This window comes from Phocoena phocoena, chromosome X (assembly GCF_963924675.1).
Source record: "Phocoena phocoena chromosome X, mPhoPho1.1, whole genome shotgun sequence".
NCBI classification, from domain to species: Eukaryota; Metazoa; Chordata; class Mammalia; order Artiodactyla; family Phocoenidae; genus Phocoena; species Phocoena phocoena.
The window spans coordinates 6,948,342-6,968,712 of NC_089240.1; the positions used below are offsets into that span (position 1 = coordinate 6,948,342).

General features: G+C 52.4%; 1 protein-coding gene across 1 annotated transcript in view; it reads left to right on the plus strand.

Moving 5' to 3' along the window:
• Positions 1-17,740, plus strand: part of TBL1X (transducin beta like 1 X-linked) — a 226,920-nt gene extending 209,180 nt beyond the window's left edge. The window contains exons 8-17 of the mRNA XM_065900375.1: positions 127-268; positions 1,052-1,115; positions 1,235-1,332; positions 3,609-3,669; positions 8,610-8,731; positions 12,047-12,121; positions 12,488-12,615; positions 14,374-14,539; positions 16,287-16,388; positions 17,341-17,740. Coding sequence (XP_065756447.1) covers positions 127-268; positions 1,052-1,115; positions 1,235-1,332; positions 3,609-3,669; positions 8,610-8,731; positions 12,047-12,121; positions 12,488-12,615; positions 14,374-14,539; positions 16,287-16,388; positions 17,341-17,367 — 985 coding nt within the window. The 3' untranslated portion in view covers positions 17,368-17,740. The remainder of the gene's footprint in view (positions 1-126; positions 269-1,051; positions 1,116-1,234; positions 1,333-3,608; positions 3,670-8,609; positions 8,732-12,046; positions 12,122-12,487; positions 12,616-14,373; positions 14,540-16,286; positions 16,389-17,340) is intronic.
• The last annotated feature ends 2,631 nt before the right edge of the window (positions 17,741-20,371 follow it).

Here is a 20,371-nt window from a genome sequence, read left to right on the forward strand (position 1 = left end):
GTCAGCGATATCAAAAAGACGGAGGACCCCGTGCCGAGGATGCCCGACCTAGCCAGACAGCAAGTAGTGATGAGCATTGCTGGCCCTGGGACCGGAAGCTGAATGCTGTGTGTGTTCCTTGCACAGATCTGGAGACTCGACCGCAAGGATATGGAACCTCAACGAAAACAGCAACGGGGGCTCCACGCAGCTCGTGCTGAGGCACTGTATACGGGAGGGGGGGCATGACGTCCCCAGTAACAAAGACGTGACCTCGCTGGACTGGAACGTAAGCCTCCGCCACCGCCCAGACACTCGAACGTCTGTAAACCACAGCGAGGGCCGCCGGGATGCTGACGGAGCCGGGCAGACGCAGGAAGGGGGCAGCGTTGTTGGTCAGCCCACCCTGGGGGGCTGGCCCCCGTTTCCGAGCGCTCCTCCCAAGGCCCTCCGTGTTGGCGGGCCTCTAGCTGGGTATTCGGTCGCCACACGTTGGCAGGATGGAGTCTGGTGGTTTTGTCGGGGAACCCGTTCTGCTGGCGCTCTGTGAGTTGTCACGAAGGAAAGGTGACTTTCCACCCTGACGCTTCAGCACCTGTGTTACGTGCATTTAATACGTGAGAGACACAGAGCTCTCTGACTTTTTTTTTTTTTTTCCTGATTGGAACCTCTTTTGATTTTTCTTGCCCTTTATCATGTTTATGCATATTCTGTCATGTCACCACTCTTCCCTATTTGCACATATCCTTAAGAGCTCACCTAAGTCTCCAGGAGTCTCACGATAACTTTTCGTACCGTACTGTTATGGACGTCGTCAGTGGTGAGGGGTTGCAATGCGTTTTCCTTGCCCCCTCGCCTCCTTGATGGTTGTATGCGGGGAGCCTGTTGGGTCTCACGTTTTAACTGAAGGGCAGTGCGAGCTAAAGTAGGCCAGCGTGACTGGTGAGTCTCGTGACTGGGAACCTGTTGTTGACCTCAGGTACTGCAGCCCAGGGGTAATGTGAGGGGCTCTTTTCCACCGCTGCCCCTACTAAGCTGCTGCTGTTGGTCTGTGTTTCTCTCTGGCCTGCAGAGTGATGGCACACTGTTGGCTACAGGTTCCTATGATGGTTTTGCAAGAATATGGACGGAAGACGGTAAGTCCTGATGCCCTTGTGTTGGGGTCGGAGAGGAGGTGCTTGGCTTGTCATCATCCGGTGAACAGACTGAGGCTCGGAAGTCACCCCGCTTGCTGTGTTTGTGTTTTACGTACCAGGTAACCTGGCCAGCACCTTAGGCCAACATAAAGGCCCCATCTTTGCCTTGAAATGGAACAAGAAGGGGAATTACATTTTGAGTGCTGGAGTAGACAAAGTGAGTGTTTGCTTAAGATACATTGCTGTGATCTGTAGATGCTTGTGTATGTTTAATCTCAGATAACATCATGCTTTCTATGAATTCTGAGAATTCTGCCTCCCGTTAAGAAATCAGAAGGCTCTGTTTTGTTTGTTTCTGTGGTTTTGGTCTTAGTGTTCATTTCTAACACATCGTGTCTTAACGTACCGTAGACCTTTATCAAAGCTCTCCCCCGGCCCGTCACACCTTTTACCTTGAGGTTCATAGTTCACTGATAGAAAGAAGAAAATCCCCAAATTGCGTTTGTCCACTGCTTGAAGAAGCCCACTGGCGTGGGGTGTCCTCTGCATAAACTTACCCCACCCGCCCAGAGTGATCTTAGGGACACAAACGGTTTTCTCTCCCCAGGCTTCCGTTTTCCCAATCTGACGACGTGTTGCTTTGCGCTGTAGACCGCAGGCTTCCCTGAGGGCAGGAGTAAGGTAGACACCCAGGCGAGGGGCGAGGCTCTCTGGGATGATGTGGCCCTTTTCACAGAGGGGGAAATGGAGCCCCAGAGAACTTCACTAATTTGCCTCGGGACACATTGGTATAAAGTCGGATTGGAAGCTCAGGCCCTGGATGCCAGTAACAACTGCCCCGTAGCTTTCACACTCTCCCAGAGAATTCTTTGCATCTTCAGGTCCTCCCTGCCCCTGAGGCCGTTTTTTATAATCATTTTGGATTTTCTACCTGATTATCTTCTGTTTCTACCAGCCGATGAACTGGATGGTTAGTGGAAATGCACATTTGGAATTCTAGTAGCCTCTGAGTCAGACACTATACTATCTACCATGATTAGTCAACCATGGCAGGCGTAATAGTTACTTTCTGTAAAGTGATATATTCTCGGGGAGGAAATGTAATTTAGGGATGTGGACTTTGACCTTCAGTGCGAGCTTAACCCAAAGTGGCTAAAATGTACTTCAGTTTCTTGAAAGCTTTTGTGTAAGGAATACTTTCTTTTGCCCAGTGTATATTTAACGTTAAAACATCAACAAGTTGTTACAATTATTGATGGTAGTAGGTGAAATTGTGTCAGAATTGTGGAAGGGCTTATATGTTCTCTGCCTTGCCAGATTTGTGAGTGGCTCCATTAAGAAAAAAAGTTATACTCCATCAAACAAAAAATTGTTGGGAATTCCCTGGCAGTCCAGTGGTTAGGACTCCGCACTTTCGCTGCCAAGGGCCTGGGTTCAGTTCCCGATTGGGGAACTAAGATCCTATATAAGCTCTGCGGCGCGGCCCCCCCAAAAAAACAAACTGTTAATTGGTCTAGAGCTGACAGAGCGTTTCAGAGATACTCATTGCTCTGAGTACTTCCTCTGAAAATTACCGCTGTTGATACGAAATAGAACTAGTTCTTCTTAAAGTAAAATCTTTATTAAACGTCATTGACGGGGAGGTGTAAAGGTTCCGATTCAGTTGAAAATTCCAGTTGTTTAAGAACTAATTCCAGTGGTCTTCATCGAGCTGCCAGATGGCTTCTTCCTTAAGTGTCTCCCAACATTAGTACGTTCGTAAGCATTTGTGATTTACTTTGTTTTCCGGGGAGGAGATTTTTTTTTTTTTTTTTTTCTCCTTATATATAGACCAATAAATTAGTGCCAGACCCCAGTGTAACCCAATTCTCTACTCTGTCTAGTGATCCCAATTCATGGAGTGAGTGACGGTCAGGGGAATTTTCAGAAATACCCATTTCTGCAGCTTTTCATTGGGAAAAGTGCCAAAAAGGTGTTTATCGTTACAGTTTTTTCAATAGTTTTTCATGTTTGGGGATAAGGGGGATTTCCCACCAAACCTGGTAGTTTTGCGAGTCTCAGTTCCCGCTGCTGTGTCTGGTGGAGTAACCAGCGCACGTGGCCAGCTTCATGAGTGGGACGACCCTCCGGACCGTTAAGTGTGTGAGAGACACCCTGGATTCCAAAGACACGGGTGAAAAAGAGAATGCCAGATATCTCGTTGATACGAGTATACTGATCTTACGTTGAAACGATAATATGTTCGCCATGCTGGAGTGAAATAAATTTTGTTAAAATTAGTTTTACTGGTTTCTTTTTTAATTTTTTAGTGTGGTGACTGAGAATTTTAAGCTTCCTGTGTGACTTGCATGCTATTTATATACGGTTGATTGGACAGTGCTGTTTTAGAAAAAAGAGGGGCTCACTGCATTTTTTTATATCATAAATTTTTCTAGAGAAAACTTTGCAAGAAGAAGAGTAACTAACTTTTTTTTTTTTTTTTGCGGAGCACAGACAACAATAATTTGGGATGCCCACACAGGAGAGGCCAAACAGCAGTTTCCGTTTCATTCCGGTGAGTATTTTTTTTAATTTCCCTTTTTATTCTTCGTCATTCAAAAATAATAATTCAGAGTCCTAGGAGGAAGCACTGCTCTTGAGGTCTCCAACATACAGATACCCTCGGTGCTCGTTCGCTCAAAAGCTTCATTACAAAGCTGCGAACCAGCCCCAGCACTGATGTGGGCTCCTTTCTGTTGCTGCCCCAAGGGCGCTGCGTCAGGGGCGTCCCTAAGACCTCGCCCAGCTTCAGCAGTTCACCCAGGAGGACTCCCAGGGCATGCAGCTGAATTCATAGCTCAGATGTATTACACTAAAAGGATACAAAGCCATGTCAGCAGAGGGCAAAGGCACGTGGGGCGAGATCCAGACCTTCCAAAGATTGTCTCCTGATGGAGTCGCGTAGGACGTGCTGGGTTCCCCCGGAAGCAAGCGGTGATCATGCGTGTGAAAGGTCGTGTGAAGTCAGCAGAGCCTGGTGCCCAGCATTTCTGGTTCGTAGGCACCCTGTGCCCGCCTGCACCCGAATTCTTCACTCCCAGGACGAGCGTGGGATTCAGTGTAAACCACGTGTTTGCACAGACGGTGGAGGCACAGAAGCTGTTCTTACCAGTTAGGGCATGGTGGGAAATCCGAATTCCCAGACTCGGGCCGACGCCATCCTTGCCGCCGAGCCTTCCTACCGGGAGCAGCGTCAGGCCTGCAGTGGTCTTGCCTGCACGGATGTGTAGCTGCTGTTCTCGACCGCACACGTCGGTGTGTGTGTTGGGTCCTCACCAGGCCACGTGGGGCAGCCGGGGGTCTAGGGAGTCCAGGTTCCCAGATTCCCACGTGATGCTTCATGTTCCGTGTGACTGAGTCCTGTTGTTAGATGTGGTCTCTTATCTTAGGACAGAGGTGGAAACTAATAAACTGTTAGGAGAAGCTGGCTTGAAGTCGACAGCAGGGCGTAGGTGCCGCTTCCCTTCACGGGAGGCGTCTGCTCCATTGAGAGGGAATCGCTGAGTGTACAGGGTGAACATTTTACTGTGTCAGGTGGCCCTGGGACAGTGTTTAGGAGGGGATCGGAGGGTCTTTCCTGCTGGGTATTTCTGGGTGCCTGGTGATGGTCTGAACCAGAGGACTGGTCCCGAGGACTCCCCAAGACGGTGCATCTCCTCCGTGCCCAGGGAGAGCTCCACGCGGGGGACATGGTCCTGCAGGGAGCAGACTAAGAGGAAAGGTCCCGACAAGGCCTTGACACGACTGTGACACATGCGTGGACGCCAGCATCTGTTACTCCACGCGGCACTCCATTCCCTCCTGACGGAGGCAGACCTGGGAGGCGCCAGCTTGCACCCCGCTACCCTGGAGAGGCAGCCCATCTCTTCCACGGCTGTCCTTGGCACCACACCGGAGACACCTGCTGGGGCTGCCAGTGAATTTTCTTGTTGCTTTCATCTGATACCATTGATGATGTGGAAGTTGGTGGACGTTTTATAGAATATATTTCCCCACGAGGAAATGGACAGGGCTCCAGGAGCAGGCAGCTTGGCATCCCAACCTGTGTCTGTGTCTGTGTCTGTGTCTGTGTGTGTGTGTGTGTGTCTGTGTGTGTGTGTGTGTGTGTGCGCCTGTGTGTGTATGTGTCTCTGTGTGTATGTGTGTGTTTGGAGCGGGTGGAATATACAAAGCATTCACCACTGTCTAGTTGCACAACATTTCTGTCATCCCATAAGGAGACCCCTTACCCATGAAGAACTCACTCTCCATTCCCCCTTTCCCCAGTCCCCGGCACCCCAGTCTCCAGGTTTTGATCTGTGTGTGTCGTCTCCATGTCAGACTTCTGTGCTGTAGGCTCTGCAGGCCAAAGCAAGTGAGTCTGGTGGGTTTCCATCGTGTTTGGCATAAATCCCAAGACCATCCCTACCTTCGCTGTCGGGACGGATGCAGTGACAGGGCAGAGACGTAGAACCCCAGGTGTGCTGACTTCCGTGCTCACGTGGTGGGGGATATCTGTGATGAAGAGAGCTCTGGCTTCTGTTTTTCAGAGAATGATTTGCCCAAAATAGCCATCAGTAAGGTTCGTCTAACAGTTTTATCTTAAGAATTCGTGTACCAAGGCTTCCAGCGGAAATTCGTATTCCCAGAGCATTCCCGAGGTCCGTGGGATGGCTTTCCATCCCGCAGACCACATGTCTCTTGTGTCGTGAGAGAGCTTCTCACCTGCGGTGTTGCTGCCCACGAGGTCGACCCATATCGCATTGCTGGGACAGGAAGCTCTGTGTGTTGTTTGCTCTTGCTTTGTAGTGACAAGTGGCGTGGTAGAGACTGTCCAGGATGGAAGGAAAGAAAGAGTGCTGTTTTTCAGGATGAAGCGCAGGCAGGGAGAGCGGTAGGGGCACCTTTCCTTAGCATTTGATGGGTTGATCTGTGAAACCGCCTTGCCCCGTAGGTGTTCGCCATGAAGGGCTGGTGGGGCGCGTCCGCTGTTTACCAACAGCAGGAGGTGTCAGCTCAGAGCCTAACGGCGTTCCCCCGCTCAGCAGTGACGAGGAACAGTTACCAATCGACTATTGATAACACGCAACGGCTTGGTTAGGTTCTCAAGGGGGTTCTGCCGTGTGGAAAAAGCCCGTCTGCAAGGGTCACATGCTGGATGACGCCATTGACATAACATTCTCGAAACGACGAAATTTTAGATGTGGAGCCAGAGTTGAGGGATGGTCCAGGGTGGGCTTTGTGTGCTGATAACGTGGCACAGGGAGGGCCTCGTGGTGATGGAACAGGGTTCTGGATCTTGACTGCGGTGGCGCACCGCACACACGTGGCGGGCGTTCACCTTCTGGGTCTGGGCGTTGTACTGTAGCGGGCATAAAATGCCACCAGTGGGGGAAGGGTACAACGTGGGGCCTCTCTATTACATCTCTGCAGCGTCCTGCGATTCTGTAAGCATCTCAAAATTAATTTTTTTTAAAAAAAAAAAGCGGGGCTTCTCTGGTGGCGCAGTGGTTGAGAGTCTGCCTGCTAATGCAGGGGACACGGGTTCGAGCCCTGGTCCGGGAAGATCCCACATGCCGCAGAGCAACTAGGCCCGTGAGCCACGACTGCTGAGCCTACGCGTCTGGAGCCTGTGCTCCGCAACAAGGGAGGCTGTGATAGTGAGAGGCCCACGCACCACAATGAAGAGTGGCCCCCGCTTGCCACAACTAGAGAAAGCCCTCGCACAGAAACGAAGACCCAACACAGCAAAAATAAAAAATAAGTAAATTAATAAACTCCTAACCCCCAACATCTTCTAAAAAAAAAAAAAAAAAGCGAAGTAATGCTTGGCTGTACCTAGACTGCTGCTGACGGTCAAACCTCACTGGCCAAGTGTGGGCAGGGAGGCCACACAGACCCCCAGAATAGCTTAGCCCTGTTACCTGTCCCCACCCACACTGGATGGTGAGCTCCTGGGGGGAGGGCAGGGTCCTGGCAGCAGCATCGACACAGAATGGGGCCAGACACCTGAGTACACAGCGTCCTCCGTTTAGGTGGCAGGGGTTCAGCGCACGTTGCTTCTTAATGGCCAGGTGCTGGTCACCAGCCCCCGAAGCGCCCGCCAGGTTGTGCGTCTTCAGGCGCACAAACTGCACACCCACCGCAGAGGCTAGCCCAGGATTTCGTGATTCGGCTCCTGCAGTGTCGTAAAGAGCAGCAGAGCAGCTGTGGCTCTGCTCTTCGCTCTCCGGCTCCCGGGAACACGCTTCTGACCAAGTGGATCCGGTTCCTTTGTTCCACCGGGCACACGTGGGAAATGCAGCAGAAACCGTGGGCCCGTGCGGAACCGCTCTGCAGGGGGTGTGACACGCAGAGATGCACGCCCTGGGGTGTTAAAAAAGCCTGCTGCCTCCCGGCCACGGCCTCCCACCCGTAGCCTCTGTGTGGGGACAGAGCTGGACGGGGAGCCAAGGGGATCCAGCCCTGCAGCTGTGGAAGGCCGGCGCGTGTGCACGGGCGCACCTCTTACTTTAAGGCTGAGCACGGGAGGGGCAGTCCGAGTTAGCGTGTCCTGAGGAAGCTGGATTCTTCTCCCGATTCAGTGCTGACCTGCCTGTAAGAAACACACGTGGGACATGGTTAGGGATCGAGCTGTCGATGAAGATCTCACCAGGGGCTTGCAGGACTTAACCCTCTGTTTGTCCAGAAACTAGGAAGTGTGTGGAGAGAACAAAGATGCTGAGTAGTCTCTCGGGGAGGTTGGGAGAAGGGAAGAGGGCCGTCACCATCCCCCAAACCTCACAGAGCTCTTGGGGCCACTTGTCCCTGAGAAAGGCCCAGGAGCCAGAGGCAGTGTTCACCATAAGGTCACTTGTGTCCCCTCAGGCTGTCCCCTTGTCAACAATAAGCATCCTCCAGTTGATGGAATGCATTAATTGTGTGGTGGGGGATTTTTTGGGCCGCGGCACGTGGCCTGCGGGATTTCAGTTCCCCAGCCAGGGACGGAACCCGGGCCCTCGGCAGTGAGAGCACGGAATCCTAACCGCTGGACCACCAGGGAAGTCCCTGTGGGAGATTTTCTCAGTGCGGATACCTTGAACGTAGGATATGAAATCTTTTTCCTCTCCTCTCTATCTAAAACAAATCCAATCAGCCCAGCACACTGATATTCCTGGGAGCGGCAAGGTGCGGGAGAAGACGGCGTGCTTCTCCCCTACCCTGTCTCACCTGTGCCAGGGGAGCAAGGGACTGCGCTTATGCCACCCGAGGTGTCACGGGGTCTCGCTCCGGAGGCCTCTGGGCATCCCTCCAAATGTGAAGGACAGACTTTCAGGTCTGTGGGGGACAGAGGCTGTGTTCACACTGGGGGTGCTGCTTTATCTTGTCCTTGGGCATCTTGACTGTGCTGTTACTTCTTCTAAGTCACCTGAGCTCTGTGCACAACTGCTAAATGCAAATGTTCCCCCCCCCCCCCGACCGTTTGCTGCTCCACAGCCCCCGCCCTTGACGTGGATTGGCAGAACAACACTACCTTTGCTTCGTGTAGCACAGACATGTGTATCCACGTCTGCAGACTCGGCTGTGACCGCCCGGTCAAAACGTTCCAGGGACACACAGTAAGTGCGGGTTCTGACTGTGGGGCTTAGGTTCGTGCGAATGTGCTGGGAGCTGGGAGCTGGCTCCTCCCTGCCCAGGGTTAAAGGATACTGTGGCTGCAGACCGGTTCTTGCACAGCCCACTGCTCCTTGGGCTGTTGTGGCTATCTCAGGTGATTGGCTAACCCAGTTATCCATCTGGGAAGGCAGTGTAAAAAAAAAAAAAAAAAAAAAGTGACCTGAGATGTTGGATTTTGCAGGAAAGACTTTAAAGTAGCTATTTTTAGACTATATGAGGAAATAAAGGAAAGGCTGTTTGTAATGAGCGAATAGACGCGGAAGGGCAGCAGAGGAAGGAAAACAGTTCTTAAAACAGTCAAGCGGAAATCTCCGAATTGAGAGGGAGAACGTCTGAAGTGAAAATCTTAATGGGCGGTGGAGAGATTGCAGAAATAAGGTTAGTAAACCTGAAGAGAGATCACAGAAACTAGCCAATTTGAAGAATGGATAAAAGATTGATCAAATGAATAGAGGCTTAATGACCTACAAGACAGCGTGAAGCACGCTAGTGTTATATGTGTAATGGAGAGAGAAGAAAAGAACAGAAAAATTACTTGAATCGACGATTTTGCCAAATTTTCCTAAATTTGGTGGAAAACATCAACATTCAATCCAAGAAACTCAAGACACCAGCTGACTTCTCACTGAATTCCTTTTTTTAATTAATTAATTTTTTAATCGAGGTATAGTTAATTTATGATATTATTTAAGTTTCAGGTGTACAACATAGCGATTCAAATTTTTGAGGATTATCATCTGTTTATAGTTATTGTAAAATATTGGGTATATTCCCTGTGCTGTACACTATATATCCTTGTAGCTTATTTATCTATTTATCTATTTTATATGTAATAGTTTGTACCTCTTAATCCCCTCCCCCGTCTTGCCCCTCCCCCTTCCCTCTCCCCAGCAATAACCGTTGGCTTGTCCTCTGTATCTGTGAGTCTGCTCCTTTTTTCTTATACTCACTAGTTTGCTGTATTTTTTTAGATTCCACATGTAAGTGCTAGCGTACGATATTTGTCTGACTTAGTTTATTCACAAAGCACAACACCCTCCAAGTTCATGTTGTTGCCAGTGGCAGAATTGCATTCTTTTCTTGTCTGAGTAGTATTCCGTGTGTGTGTGTGTGTGTGTGTGTGTGTGTGTACCACATTTTCCTTATCCACTCATGTATTGATGGACACTTAGGTTGCTTCCATGTCTTGGCTATTGTAAACAACGCTGCTGTGAACACTGAGGTGCGTGTGTCTTTTCAAATTAGCGTTTTTGTTCTCTGGATGCATCATCAGATCCTCCCGCATAGCCCGTGAGGCTCTTCGCAGCCTTTCCCTGGCAGATCCCTCTAGTGTGCCACGCCCCCGCCTCTACCCCAGTCCTCCGGGAGGACCTGCTGGCTTTGAGCACCTCACACCTGCACTGTTCCCCACCTTTGACTCACAGCATCCCTTGCCGCTAACTTACCTGACATAAATTGCATTGTGCTTGGCACTTGCGTGTTCCCTTAGTACCCACTTCCTCCAGCATCTGTCCCTACAGGTCCCTGCTTCCAAAAGAAGGTTCTTTCAGAGCCCAGGGACCAATTGTCCCGTTAACATCTTGTCGTGGCTATAAACAGACCCTTCTTTTTTAATTTTTCTGACCTAAACTTACTTCTCCTCTACGCCTAGACCGTCCCCGAGCTTTTACTAGGAAATCTTTGTGACTTGCCGTACGCCCCGTTGGGGACTTTCGTGCCATCGCACCACCTGGCTCTTTAAACGGGTCTCATTGCAGCCCATCATTCCGCACACGCTGTGACCTAAATGTAGTCGAGCTGATTTCTTCCCGAGACCCCGTGAGCCGTTTCTGGGTGCTTTCTGGGAACTGTGACTTGGGCTGCAGAGGGAGGGGGAGGAAAGTCCACTTGCACCCTGGAAGATGCGAGGGGGTTCGACTGGGGACAGTCAGTGGGCACCAGCTCCCTCTTGCAGGCAGGCCCTTGGAGATGCGCCCTCGGGTTCTGTTCTCAGCAGTTACGCTCAGAGCCTCCCACGCTGCCCTTGTCCCCGGTGCGCACCGCTTCTCTTGGTGTCCTCCTGGGTCCGCTTGCCTGTGTACATACACTCTGTCCGACTGCCTCGACCTCCCGGGCTCACCCACAGGCCTGCTCCTTGTACTGCAGGCTCCAATCCCTCCCTTTTTTCTGGGCCTTCCACCACGGGTACCACGTGGAACACAGACGCAGCCTTATCCCTCCCTGTCTCGCACCGTTCAGCACTCAGTGCCCTTAGCAAGTAGCGTGACCATTACCATTTATCATCCAAACCAGAGCACTTAGCAGCGTGGGATTAATTGGGAAGTTAATTATGGGTGTGAAATGAGTTAATTGTTAGGCTGCAGCAACAGGCATGAGGGAACGGGACGGGACGGGGCTCCACGGTCTCCCTACTAGAAATGGGAGGCCCGAGACCCGCGGCTGGCTCCCGCCGTCTCTCCCCGGCCCACCCCGCCGGGCACATCGTTCCCCGCCTCCACTCAGCTGCAGGTGGCTCCCTTGCCCACGGGAGCATATGCCTCGTCCTCCAGGATTTAGCCTCGAGGTCCCCTGGCCCCCAGAACCGGAAGGCCGCCTGCGGCCTTGTTCCTTTCTGCGCCTCCCCCCCGTCCCCTTCGCACACTGGCCCGCCTGCTAGAGCTTTCCATATGGGCCGAGTTACAGCGTTCTGTTTACTTGGCTGTTTGCTCTGGAAATGGCCAGGTGACGTGTGCTCGTCTGCGTGTGTGTGTTCAGGTCACATCATCTTGGGCCTGGGTTTACCCCTCTGGGAACCTTGCTTCTTTACGTTTCCTCCCCCTCCACTCAGCACCAAAAGAGACATGTCCTGACAGATTTAGAGCGGGTAGCTGTTGTATCAAGAGTGAGCAGGAAGATGGCTTTCCGAGTGAGCTTTAAAATAACTACTGGTCTTCCTGGTTTTACGTGCTGCCCTCACTCTGTGTAAATTCATTGGGCTTCCTTCCTAGTTGTGGGTGGTTGTTTGTTTTTTTCCTTAGAGAACTAAGACGAGGCTGGCTGGTTATGTGTGGCCTAGGGCTGTACATTTTGTATCACTGAGCTAGGCGGAGTAAGGAAAGGGGGCATACGCGCGCGGCCTGGGGCGTGTTCTTTTCCATCCAGGGTGGATGCCAGTAGGCTTTCTGCAGAGAGGACGGTGCGCTCCTTCCCCCTGCTGGAAGGTTGCATTACTGCGCCCAGGCCCTTCTTTCTTTTTCAAACCCTTTGCTCTCTTTCAGAATGAGGTCAATGCCATCAAATGGGACCCTTCTGGGATGTTGCTAGCGTCCTGCTCTGATGACATGACATTAAAGGTAAAGCATTCTAAAAGGCTGAGCCGTTTGACCCCAGACGACCCCCTGTGCTCAGTGCTGGTCTTAACATTCGCTGCTCCCCCAGCCGCATATTCTGTTCTGAGCGCTGTTCCCACTTGGCAAATGGCGAGTCGCTGTCCTGCAGTGACCTCCTGCTTCATCCTGCCCTTCCTGCGGCCTTTCTCATGGGCCCCCTAGTGTTCAGCCGGCCCCTCTGCTGGCCAGTCTGCCAGCTGCCCACCCCGCTGGGCGGGAGCTTCCCAGAGGCGGGAACCTAAGGAACGCTCCCAGCAGGGATGGTGGAGAACCTCCCCCCGTGGGAGAAGCAGCCGTTGTTGCTCACCTTGTCCCCAATGTGTTCTCTAGATCTGGAGTATGAAGCAGGATACGTGTGTTCATGACCTTCAAGCTCACAGCAAAGAGATATATACCATAAAGTGGAGTCCCACCGGGCCAGCCACCAGCAACCCCAGCTCCAACATCATGCTAGCAAGGTAAAGGGAAGACAGCCCTCAGCCCGGTCTCGGTTCCTAAAAGCAACCGTGCTCACTGTGGCCGAGCCAGCAACGTGGACGGGAAAAGTTATTCGTATCCAGAGAGCCCAGAAAATATTGCCAAGTTGTCTTCCAAATGTGCTCACACCCTTCCAAAGTAAATGGCGAGGCGGCTGATTTTGAAAGGGCCCCGAGACATAAAGTATCACGTGATGGCTAACTTGAGGTAAGGACGGTCTTAACCATGAGGCTGGCGAGAGGAATCAGTATATGTCCAGGCCCCCGGCCCTTTGCTTTCCTGATGGAGAAAGGAAACGATTCGGCTTGGACCTCGGGCTTGGTGTACTTGGTCCAGCTTGGAGCTGCAGGGGGCGAGAATGCCGAATGGTGAGAAAGTCTCCCCAGCCGCAGCCAGATCTGACCTGTTTATACAGTAAGCGCCCCCCTCCCGCCAAGACAGCAGCACTGGAGGCAGAGGAGTGGCTAGTCAGTCAGATGCCAGGATTGAGAAGAGTGGTTGTAAGTCACCACGGTGGCCTCCGCAGGACGACATCACTTAGGCTGCAGTCAGCAGACTTGTCCCCGTGCTCATTGGACCCCATGCACGATATAATGTTCCAATCCCAATATGCTATTTTAACACGAACCTTTAGAAAACGAACGAAAGAGATTCTGAGGCTGAATTTCCGGATTCCTTAGGGGTCCGGAGACCATGATCCAGCAGAGCGTGGGTGTGTGTTTAGCTGTTTGGCCTGGGAAAGACCAGGCTTGCAAGGAATGTTTCCCTGCCAGGAAGCAGGAGTGGGTTGGTTCTATATAGGTGCAGAGAACAGGGTTGTGGGGAGAAGTGGCAGGTGGTATGGCCCTCCTACAAATGAGGGAGAGCCCTCCGTCTTTGTTGTGTAGCTGTGGGGTGGGCGGCCTCGCCAGGCAGCAAGGACTCTTGTCACTGAAAGGACCGACCCCAGGCCACCTCTTAGAAGACACTGGACGGAAGTCCCACGTTGGCGGAAAGGCCGATCCAGAAAGACACGAAGGCTGTTACTCTCTTGTTTCAAGTAACTGTCCTGAAATCCACTTAAATGTCTAGGGTACAGAACGCTATCTTCTCTCTTTTCTCTATAACTTGGAAGGTGCTTTGTATCACGTGGCACCCGTTACGAGCGTAAGCGATCGTTCTACTTAACGAGCATAAAGGGACATGCTGCTGCCTCTAAGTCCCTGCAGAGAGAAGGAGCGCCGGGTAAAGCGTCTTTGTGCTGTGTACTCTTCTTTCAGATTTGGAAATTACTGAAATTTGCAGCTCCCAGGAGTGCGATAGTGTATTTGGATGCAATTATATTTTAATTCTGTACTCGCTCGGTTTGGTATTTCCCCAAATACGGCTCTCAGCACTGTTTTAGTTGGCAACGATAGATGTTGTGTTGGTAAGTTGTGGGAGCACTTCAGAAAATGTAGTGAATACAAAAGTACATATCATTCATATCTTAGAAAAACACACAGACAAATGAGTGTGGATGTCAGTTTGTTTCCCTCGTAACAGCACCCAAGAAAAGGAGAAGATTTGTTTTACGACCGTGGCTTTGTTTTCAGTATATCTGGTTCACGGTTTAGAAGAGGAAGAGTGTACCCGCTTGTTGTCTCTCGAAACGTAAGAGCCAGGAAGGGAAAGCAGCGCCCGCTGTCCGTGCCGCGTCTTGGGGAAACAGTCGGGAACCCGCGTGTGTTGTGGTGACGTTTTCTCTCCCGTCTTTCCAGTGCTTCGTTCGATTCTACAGTTCGACTGTGGGACGTGGAGCGGGGTGTTTGCATCCACACGCTCACCAAACACCAGGAACCAGTCTATAGTGTAGCTTTTAGCCCCGACGGGAAGCACTTGGCCAGCGGCTCCTTTGACAAGTGTGTGCACATCTGGAACACTCAGGTAATTCCCTGATTCCCACTGCCCACTCCTCTCCAGAGGGAGTGCCCCCATAGTCGTGTTTTTGGTGGCCCACGCCCGGAACAGCAACCAGGGAATGAGTGTGTGCTCAGGAATGCCTCACCTCAGACGCGGAGCCGTGACACAAACCCCAGCTCCCCGGGTGGACCCCAGACCCAGTGCCATCTGCCCTGTGTTCCGTGGGGGCGGTCGGTCTTCCCCGCCAGGGACGCCCATCGACCCGTTACTTTTTCTGAGTCCTTGGCAGGTAAGCCTTCCACCTGCCACTTCCTTCTCTTGGGCATGAAGAGTCACCTTGGAAGATCGTAACCCAGTCCTCTTCCCACCCGAGACGCTGCCCTGTGGGTACTGAGGTCTAGGTCAGAAGTGTCATTCCATCCGAGCTTTCCAGGGGGAACGGCCGTCCGGGGGGAGGCCAGCCCTGACCGCCTCTGCTCCACACCAGCTCCTGTCGCTTCTTCAGGGAACAAATCAAGGACCGTGGGGAATATTCGTTGGCTGTTGTCATGGCATTTTGATTTTTTGAAGGGAAGTGTTTTATGTTTGGGTAGCAGCAGGAATGTCCCTGTTGGTTATGCTGTCACAGAAGTCAAAGGAGACGGTGTTTGAGTATACTGGGCTCTTGTGTCTCCTGCTGATGGAAGAGAGAAATGTGCTATGGGAGGGATCACTGCAGACAGCCAGCAATCCGTCCTGTGTGGCCTCGGGATGGATGAAATGGCCTCTCCTCTCCTGGTTTTCTGGGGTTTTTCTTTTGTTTGTTTCGTTTTGTTTTTTGTTTTTGTATTTTTTGGCCACCCTGTGCAGCACGTGGGATCTTAGTTCCCCGACCAGGGATTGAACTCGTGCCCCCTGCAGTGGAAGCGCGGAGTCCTAACCACTGGACCACCAGGGAAATCCCTCCCCTCCTGTTTGTTCCCACGCTCCTTCCTGATCCCTTTAGACCTGGGTTGCATTTGGATGAATGTACTTTCTCAAGCCCGCTCCCCCTTGTGGCTGGTGCAGGGGGGCGGTGCGGGAGCCACGTTAGCTGGCGGGGCGGGGCGGGGGGGGGGGGGTGGCCCGAGGGTGGTCCGCTGAGACCTCAGGCTTCCCAGGAGCCGCCTCACGTGCTCATGTCTTCTCCGCGCGTAAGAGGCGACGGTGGCCCTTACGTGGAGCCAGCCTGGTGCCGAGCCCAGCCTCAGAGCCCCAGATGGGCCACCCGGAAAACAGACATTAACGTGTAGCAGTCTGTTCATGGAGCTCTCGCTGGAAATAGTGATGGATGGATTTCTGAAATGACATCATCAGTTAGATAACTCCTGCTGTCAGCAAGTCATTAAATCATTTTACCCCTTTATTTACTTTTTTTTATAAGTCACAGAACTCTTTGAGACATGTCGAGGGTCTCTTTAATCCTCAGTGCGATGGACGCCTTCTCTAAATATAAACACACGCGAGATCTTGTTGACGTGTCCCTTCCCCGGCTGCCTCAGTCCCCCTGCCACCCTCAGTCGCTGGCCCCCGGGAATGACCCCTGGGAGGCGTGACCTCGGCTGCAACATGTTTAGGTCGACTCCGCGGGCTGCCGTAGGTCAGCTGTGCCCCCCGTGGCAGCAGGTCTGAGAGGCGCATTAACGGCCACTGAAAACTCCGTTAGCTTCTATGTTTGAAAGTTTCTGTGCTGACACCCTGGGGGTCCACGTCGGCGCTCTGCTTCGCGAGTGATGGTGGCTTTGCTTTGCAGAGCGGAAGTCTCGTCCACAGCTACCGAGGCACCGGCGGCATCTTCGAGGTGTGCTGGAACGCCCGAGGGGACAAAGTGGGCGCCAGCGCGTCGGATGGCTCCGTAAGCAGCACCCGTAGTTTCCTGGGGGGCGGAGGGCTCGGCGGTGGAGACGCGAAAAGTCAGACCCCTGATACCCGCGGGGGCTTCCGGCGCTGTGGTGGCCTCCGAGCGCCGCGGCAAGTGTGTTGGTGAAGGAAACTTCTGGGCTGGCACCGCCTCTGGGAGCAGCCGTCTCTCTGACTTCCTGAATGACGTTTTCTCGGTGAAATTGGTGGTCCGCAACCGGGGTGATTCTGCCCCTGGAGGACATCTGCAATGTCTGGAGGCGTTTTGGGTGCCACCGCTCTGGTCGGGGGGCTACTGGGCATCTGGTGAGTGGAGGCCAGGGCTGCTGCTCAGACCTCCTGCAGGGCACAGGACGCCCACAGGAGAGACGTGACCGGCCCCAAGGAGCGCAGGTGCCGAGGGTGAGAAACTTGGTCCTGTCTTGGCTCCCAGCCTGCTGGGCCCTCTGGTGATAAAGGCCCGACTTTGCATTCCACGGGTCTCCGGGGTCCCAGTGGCCCTCTGTTGATCCCCTAAGATGTCTAGCTTTTGGATTCACGCCTGCACTTGGAATTGCCACGAGCTGTAGGGCAGGTGGCAGTGGGCTGGCTGGCCAGATGTCAGCCCGGCCCCCAGATGTGTGCTCAGGCGTGTTTTGCCCTCTGCCCGCCATGTCGGTGTCTGGTCTGTGACACTCGCCGATGGCTGTGGCCACCCCATTAGTTCCTAGCATAGCCCTTGACCTGGCTGTTCCCCTCCATCCTGTTTGCCTGGGGTTGGTTGGTCAGATGCTCAGACGTTAGTCTGTCGTTAGAGATTCTCTGAACCCTCTCTACTGTGTACCAATAAAACTTTGTCAGAAGTGGGTAACAGGCTGGATTTGGTCCACGGGCCGTTTGCCATCCTCTGCTCTAAAGGCGTCTTGTGTCGTGTCTCGAGATAACAGGAACTTTCTCTTTCCTTCCAGGTGTGTGTCTTAGATCTGCGAAAGTAAACACGAAATATTTTAGAAACAAGAAGAGAATTCTAACGGACCAGCAGTGAATGTGTGGGGTTGTAGCGCTATTCAAACACGATTCTGTCAGCTCCAAAACTGTATGAACTTGACCTTAGAGTGTACTTTGAAATCAACTCATCCCTGGCCACAGGAGTCTCTATTTTTTTGTAATCTTTATCAAGAAGTTTAAAACAAAAACATACACACAGTCATATCAAAGGGGGAAAAGAATGGTTTCCACCTGGAACATTCAGCCTGGGAAGCACGAAGCCATCAGCTAGGCGGTGCGCGGGTTGGTTTCCATCCAGAACAGGCTCTGATGGCTGAGAGGAAAAGAAAAAAAAAAAAAAAAAAAAACTGTGCCAAAAAGGAAAAGAAAAAAAATGCTGTGATAAACCAAAAGGGGGGTGGGGAACTCCTCACGTGGTGGGTTTTTTTTTTTTTTTTTTTTTTTTTTCCTAAAAATTTGGACACTACAGTTACTCTCACCAGGATGTTCAAAGACCAGTTTGTACGGATGACATGGGCAACTTTGTAATCCCAACACTTTCTATTTTCTAGACTCTTTGTCACGTGGTTTTTCTATGGGCTGGAATCCTGTCGTCTGGGGGCCTTGGGTCTGAGGTGGAAACTGTTTTGGGTTTGTTGCTTCTTCGCTGATGTCGCCTGCCCCCTCCACCTCCTTCCTTCCTTCCTTCCTTCCTTCCTTCATGGTCTTGGTTGGCATCACGCCCTCAGAGTCTCTGACAGGCAGGGCTTTCTCGCCCTCCCCTCCCCTCCCCCCCCTCGCGCACTCTCTCCGCCCCTTCCTCATAGTTGCTTCCCGTCTTAGGTCTCAAGGGCACTTTTGACGCATAATAAGTGCTTTATGTAAGAAGGCAGGGCAGGGGGACTTTTTAAAGGAGGAAAAAAAAAATAAGTGACTTATAAGAGAAAGAACCCAGAGTATTTTTGGAGAAAAAAAATATTTTTATGTTAAAACAATTTTAAAATCCTAAAATGGCCATCAGACATAGAGAGCTTTGTGTGATTCATATTTAAAAAAAAAATAAAGTTTAGGAAGACACAGGCAGGGTCTGAGGTAGCTTTTTCCCTTCACTTTCAGCCTGTCGAGAGGCAGTGAGGAATCTGTGTGGGAAGGGGCCAGCTCTGGGGTTGGCGTTGGGACTGTTCTACGGCCAGAGAGGAAACTCTGGGCCCTTCCAGCTCGAAGACGACCTTGGCGTGTTTCAGGGTGTGTTGACCACATAGTAGGCGGCAGGAGAGACCTGAAGAAGCGTGCCTTTGGACCCAAGAAGGGTTCCCAGGACCAGCGGCGTGGAAGGGGCCGTCACAGCCGTCCACTGGGCAGGATGCCGCCTGGCATCGTTCAGGCCGCGGGGCCACCTGTGGTCCCCCCCACCAAGAGCACCTCGGCCGGTCCTTGCACAGCTGACGGGACGGGCTCCAGGATCTCACTGGGTCTAATATCGACAAAAACGAACAGGGAGAGAGGTTTTCGGTCCTGAAGGTGAATTCCGTAGGTAGAATGTCACTAATAATTTCTGTCCCCTTCATAGTTTCTTCCTCTTGCAACAGAGGAGGAGAAAGGTTTTCTTTTTGTAATAATGAATCTTTTTACTGTTTTTAAAAAATTAAACGTGGCTTTGTGTTCCTAGAGGAGTTTCCTTTCATTGGATCAGGTGACCTTTGTACTTTTGTTGTCATAACCCGACGCTGACCCATCTTTTAAATTAGCAGCGGGGGAAGCAGCGGAAGACAGGGCCTCTGGGTTCGTCCGTCTTCCTGCAGCCACAGGCCGGGATGGGGCAGGGGGCCGGGCCCGGGGGGCTGGCGGCAGGCAGGATGCAGCCGTGTGTGTGTGTTCCAGCAACAAGGCCCGATGTCACTTAGAGGGTGTTGTCTGTCCATGGAGTCAAAAGCTAACAGGCAGAGCAGACCAGGCCCTCCTGCAAAACTCGGGTTGTCCCGGGACCAGCCCCGAGAGCCAGAGTGCATTCATCTTGCTCGGATCATTAACGGGCCTCCATGGATCTGTGAGTTATTCGAGCCCCGTCTGTAGGAGACCAACAAGTGCCCTGTTTATGTGGGAGTGGAGCATTTTACTCGGGATCTGTTACCTAAACGCTTGGCCTTTAAGAAGATCAAAGTTCTCCAGAGTCTCCACTGCCGTTGGCAGACATCCCCAGGTGCACTGGTAATGCCCTGCCACCAAGAAGTTACTAGGTTTGGGGTGCAGCTTGGGGGGATCTAGACGAACACCATCTGGACCCCCTCACCCAATGAAAATGTGTCACGTCTGCAGGCAGCAACTGTCCAGGGTCAGGACACAGTTTGCGTTTGACAAGCCAAAGCCTGCTGACGGGTGAAGACAGTCGGTTTGCGACACGGTGCTCACCGGACGGTCGGCACCCAGGGTCTCCAAGCGCTGACTTCAGCCTCTTGGTAAATCTGAACCAGTTGGGACTTGCCGGGTTGAAGCCGACGGCTGTGAGGCCGCTGACACGGGGGCTCGATCCTGGGCCTGGCAGTGACCTGAGGCTAAGGGAGGCAGACCGTCCGCATTCCTGGCGTCCTCGGCCGGCCACTGGGAGGGAGCCTCGCAGGGGCCCCAGGGAGGCAAGACGAGGAGGCAGCCAGCGCCCCTGGAAACCCGTCCCCACTCTCAGCAGGACGGCAGCCGTGCCCTGAGCCGCAGATGCTGCTTACCAGCTGCACCGTGCCAGCCAGCGCTCGGCGGACGCGTCCCTGTCATCGGTGCCCCGTGGCTCGGCTCGTGTTAGCGTTGGACGTCGTCTACAGCTTCTAACACTTGGAAGTCAAAGCTTCAGTCTCAGTGACCAAATGGGACCGTGATTCTGAAAGCAGGAGTAACACAACGATTCTCCCCGGAATTTTCGGTTGGGTTTGCAGTGACTGAGAACTCATTCTGCGCACACCTGGGAAAGGGATGCTGCCCCACGGGGCACATCTGACCCCACGTGACACCCAGAACGTGACG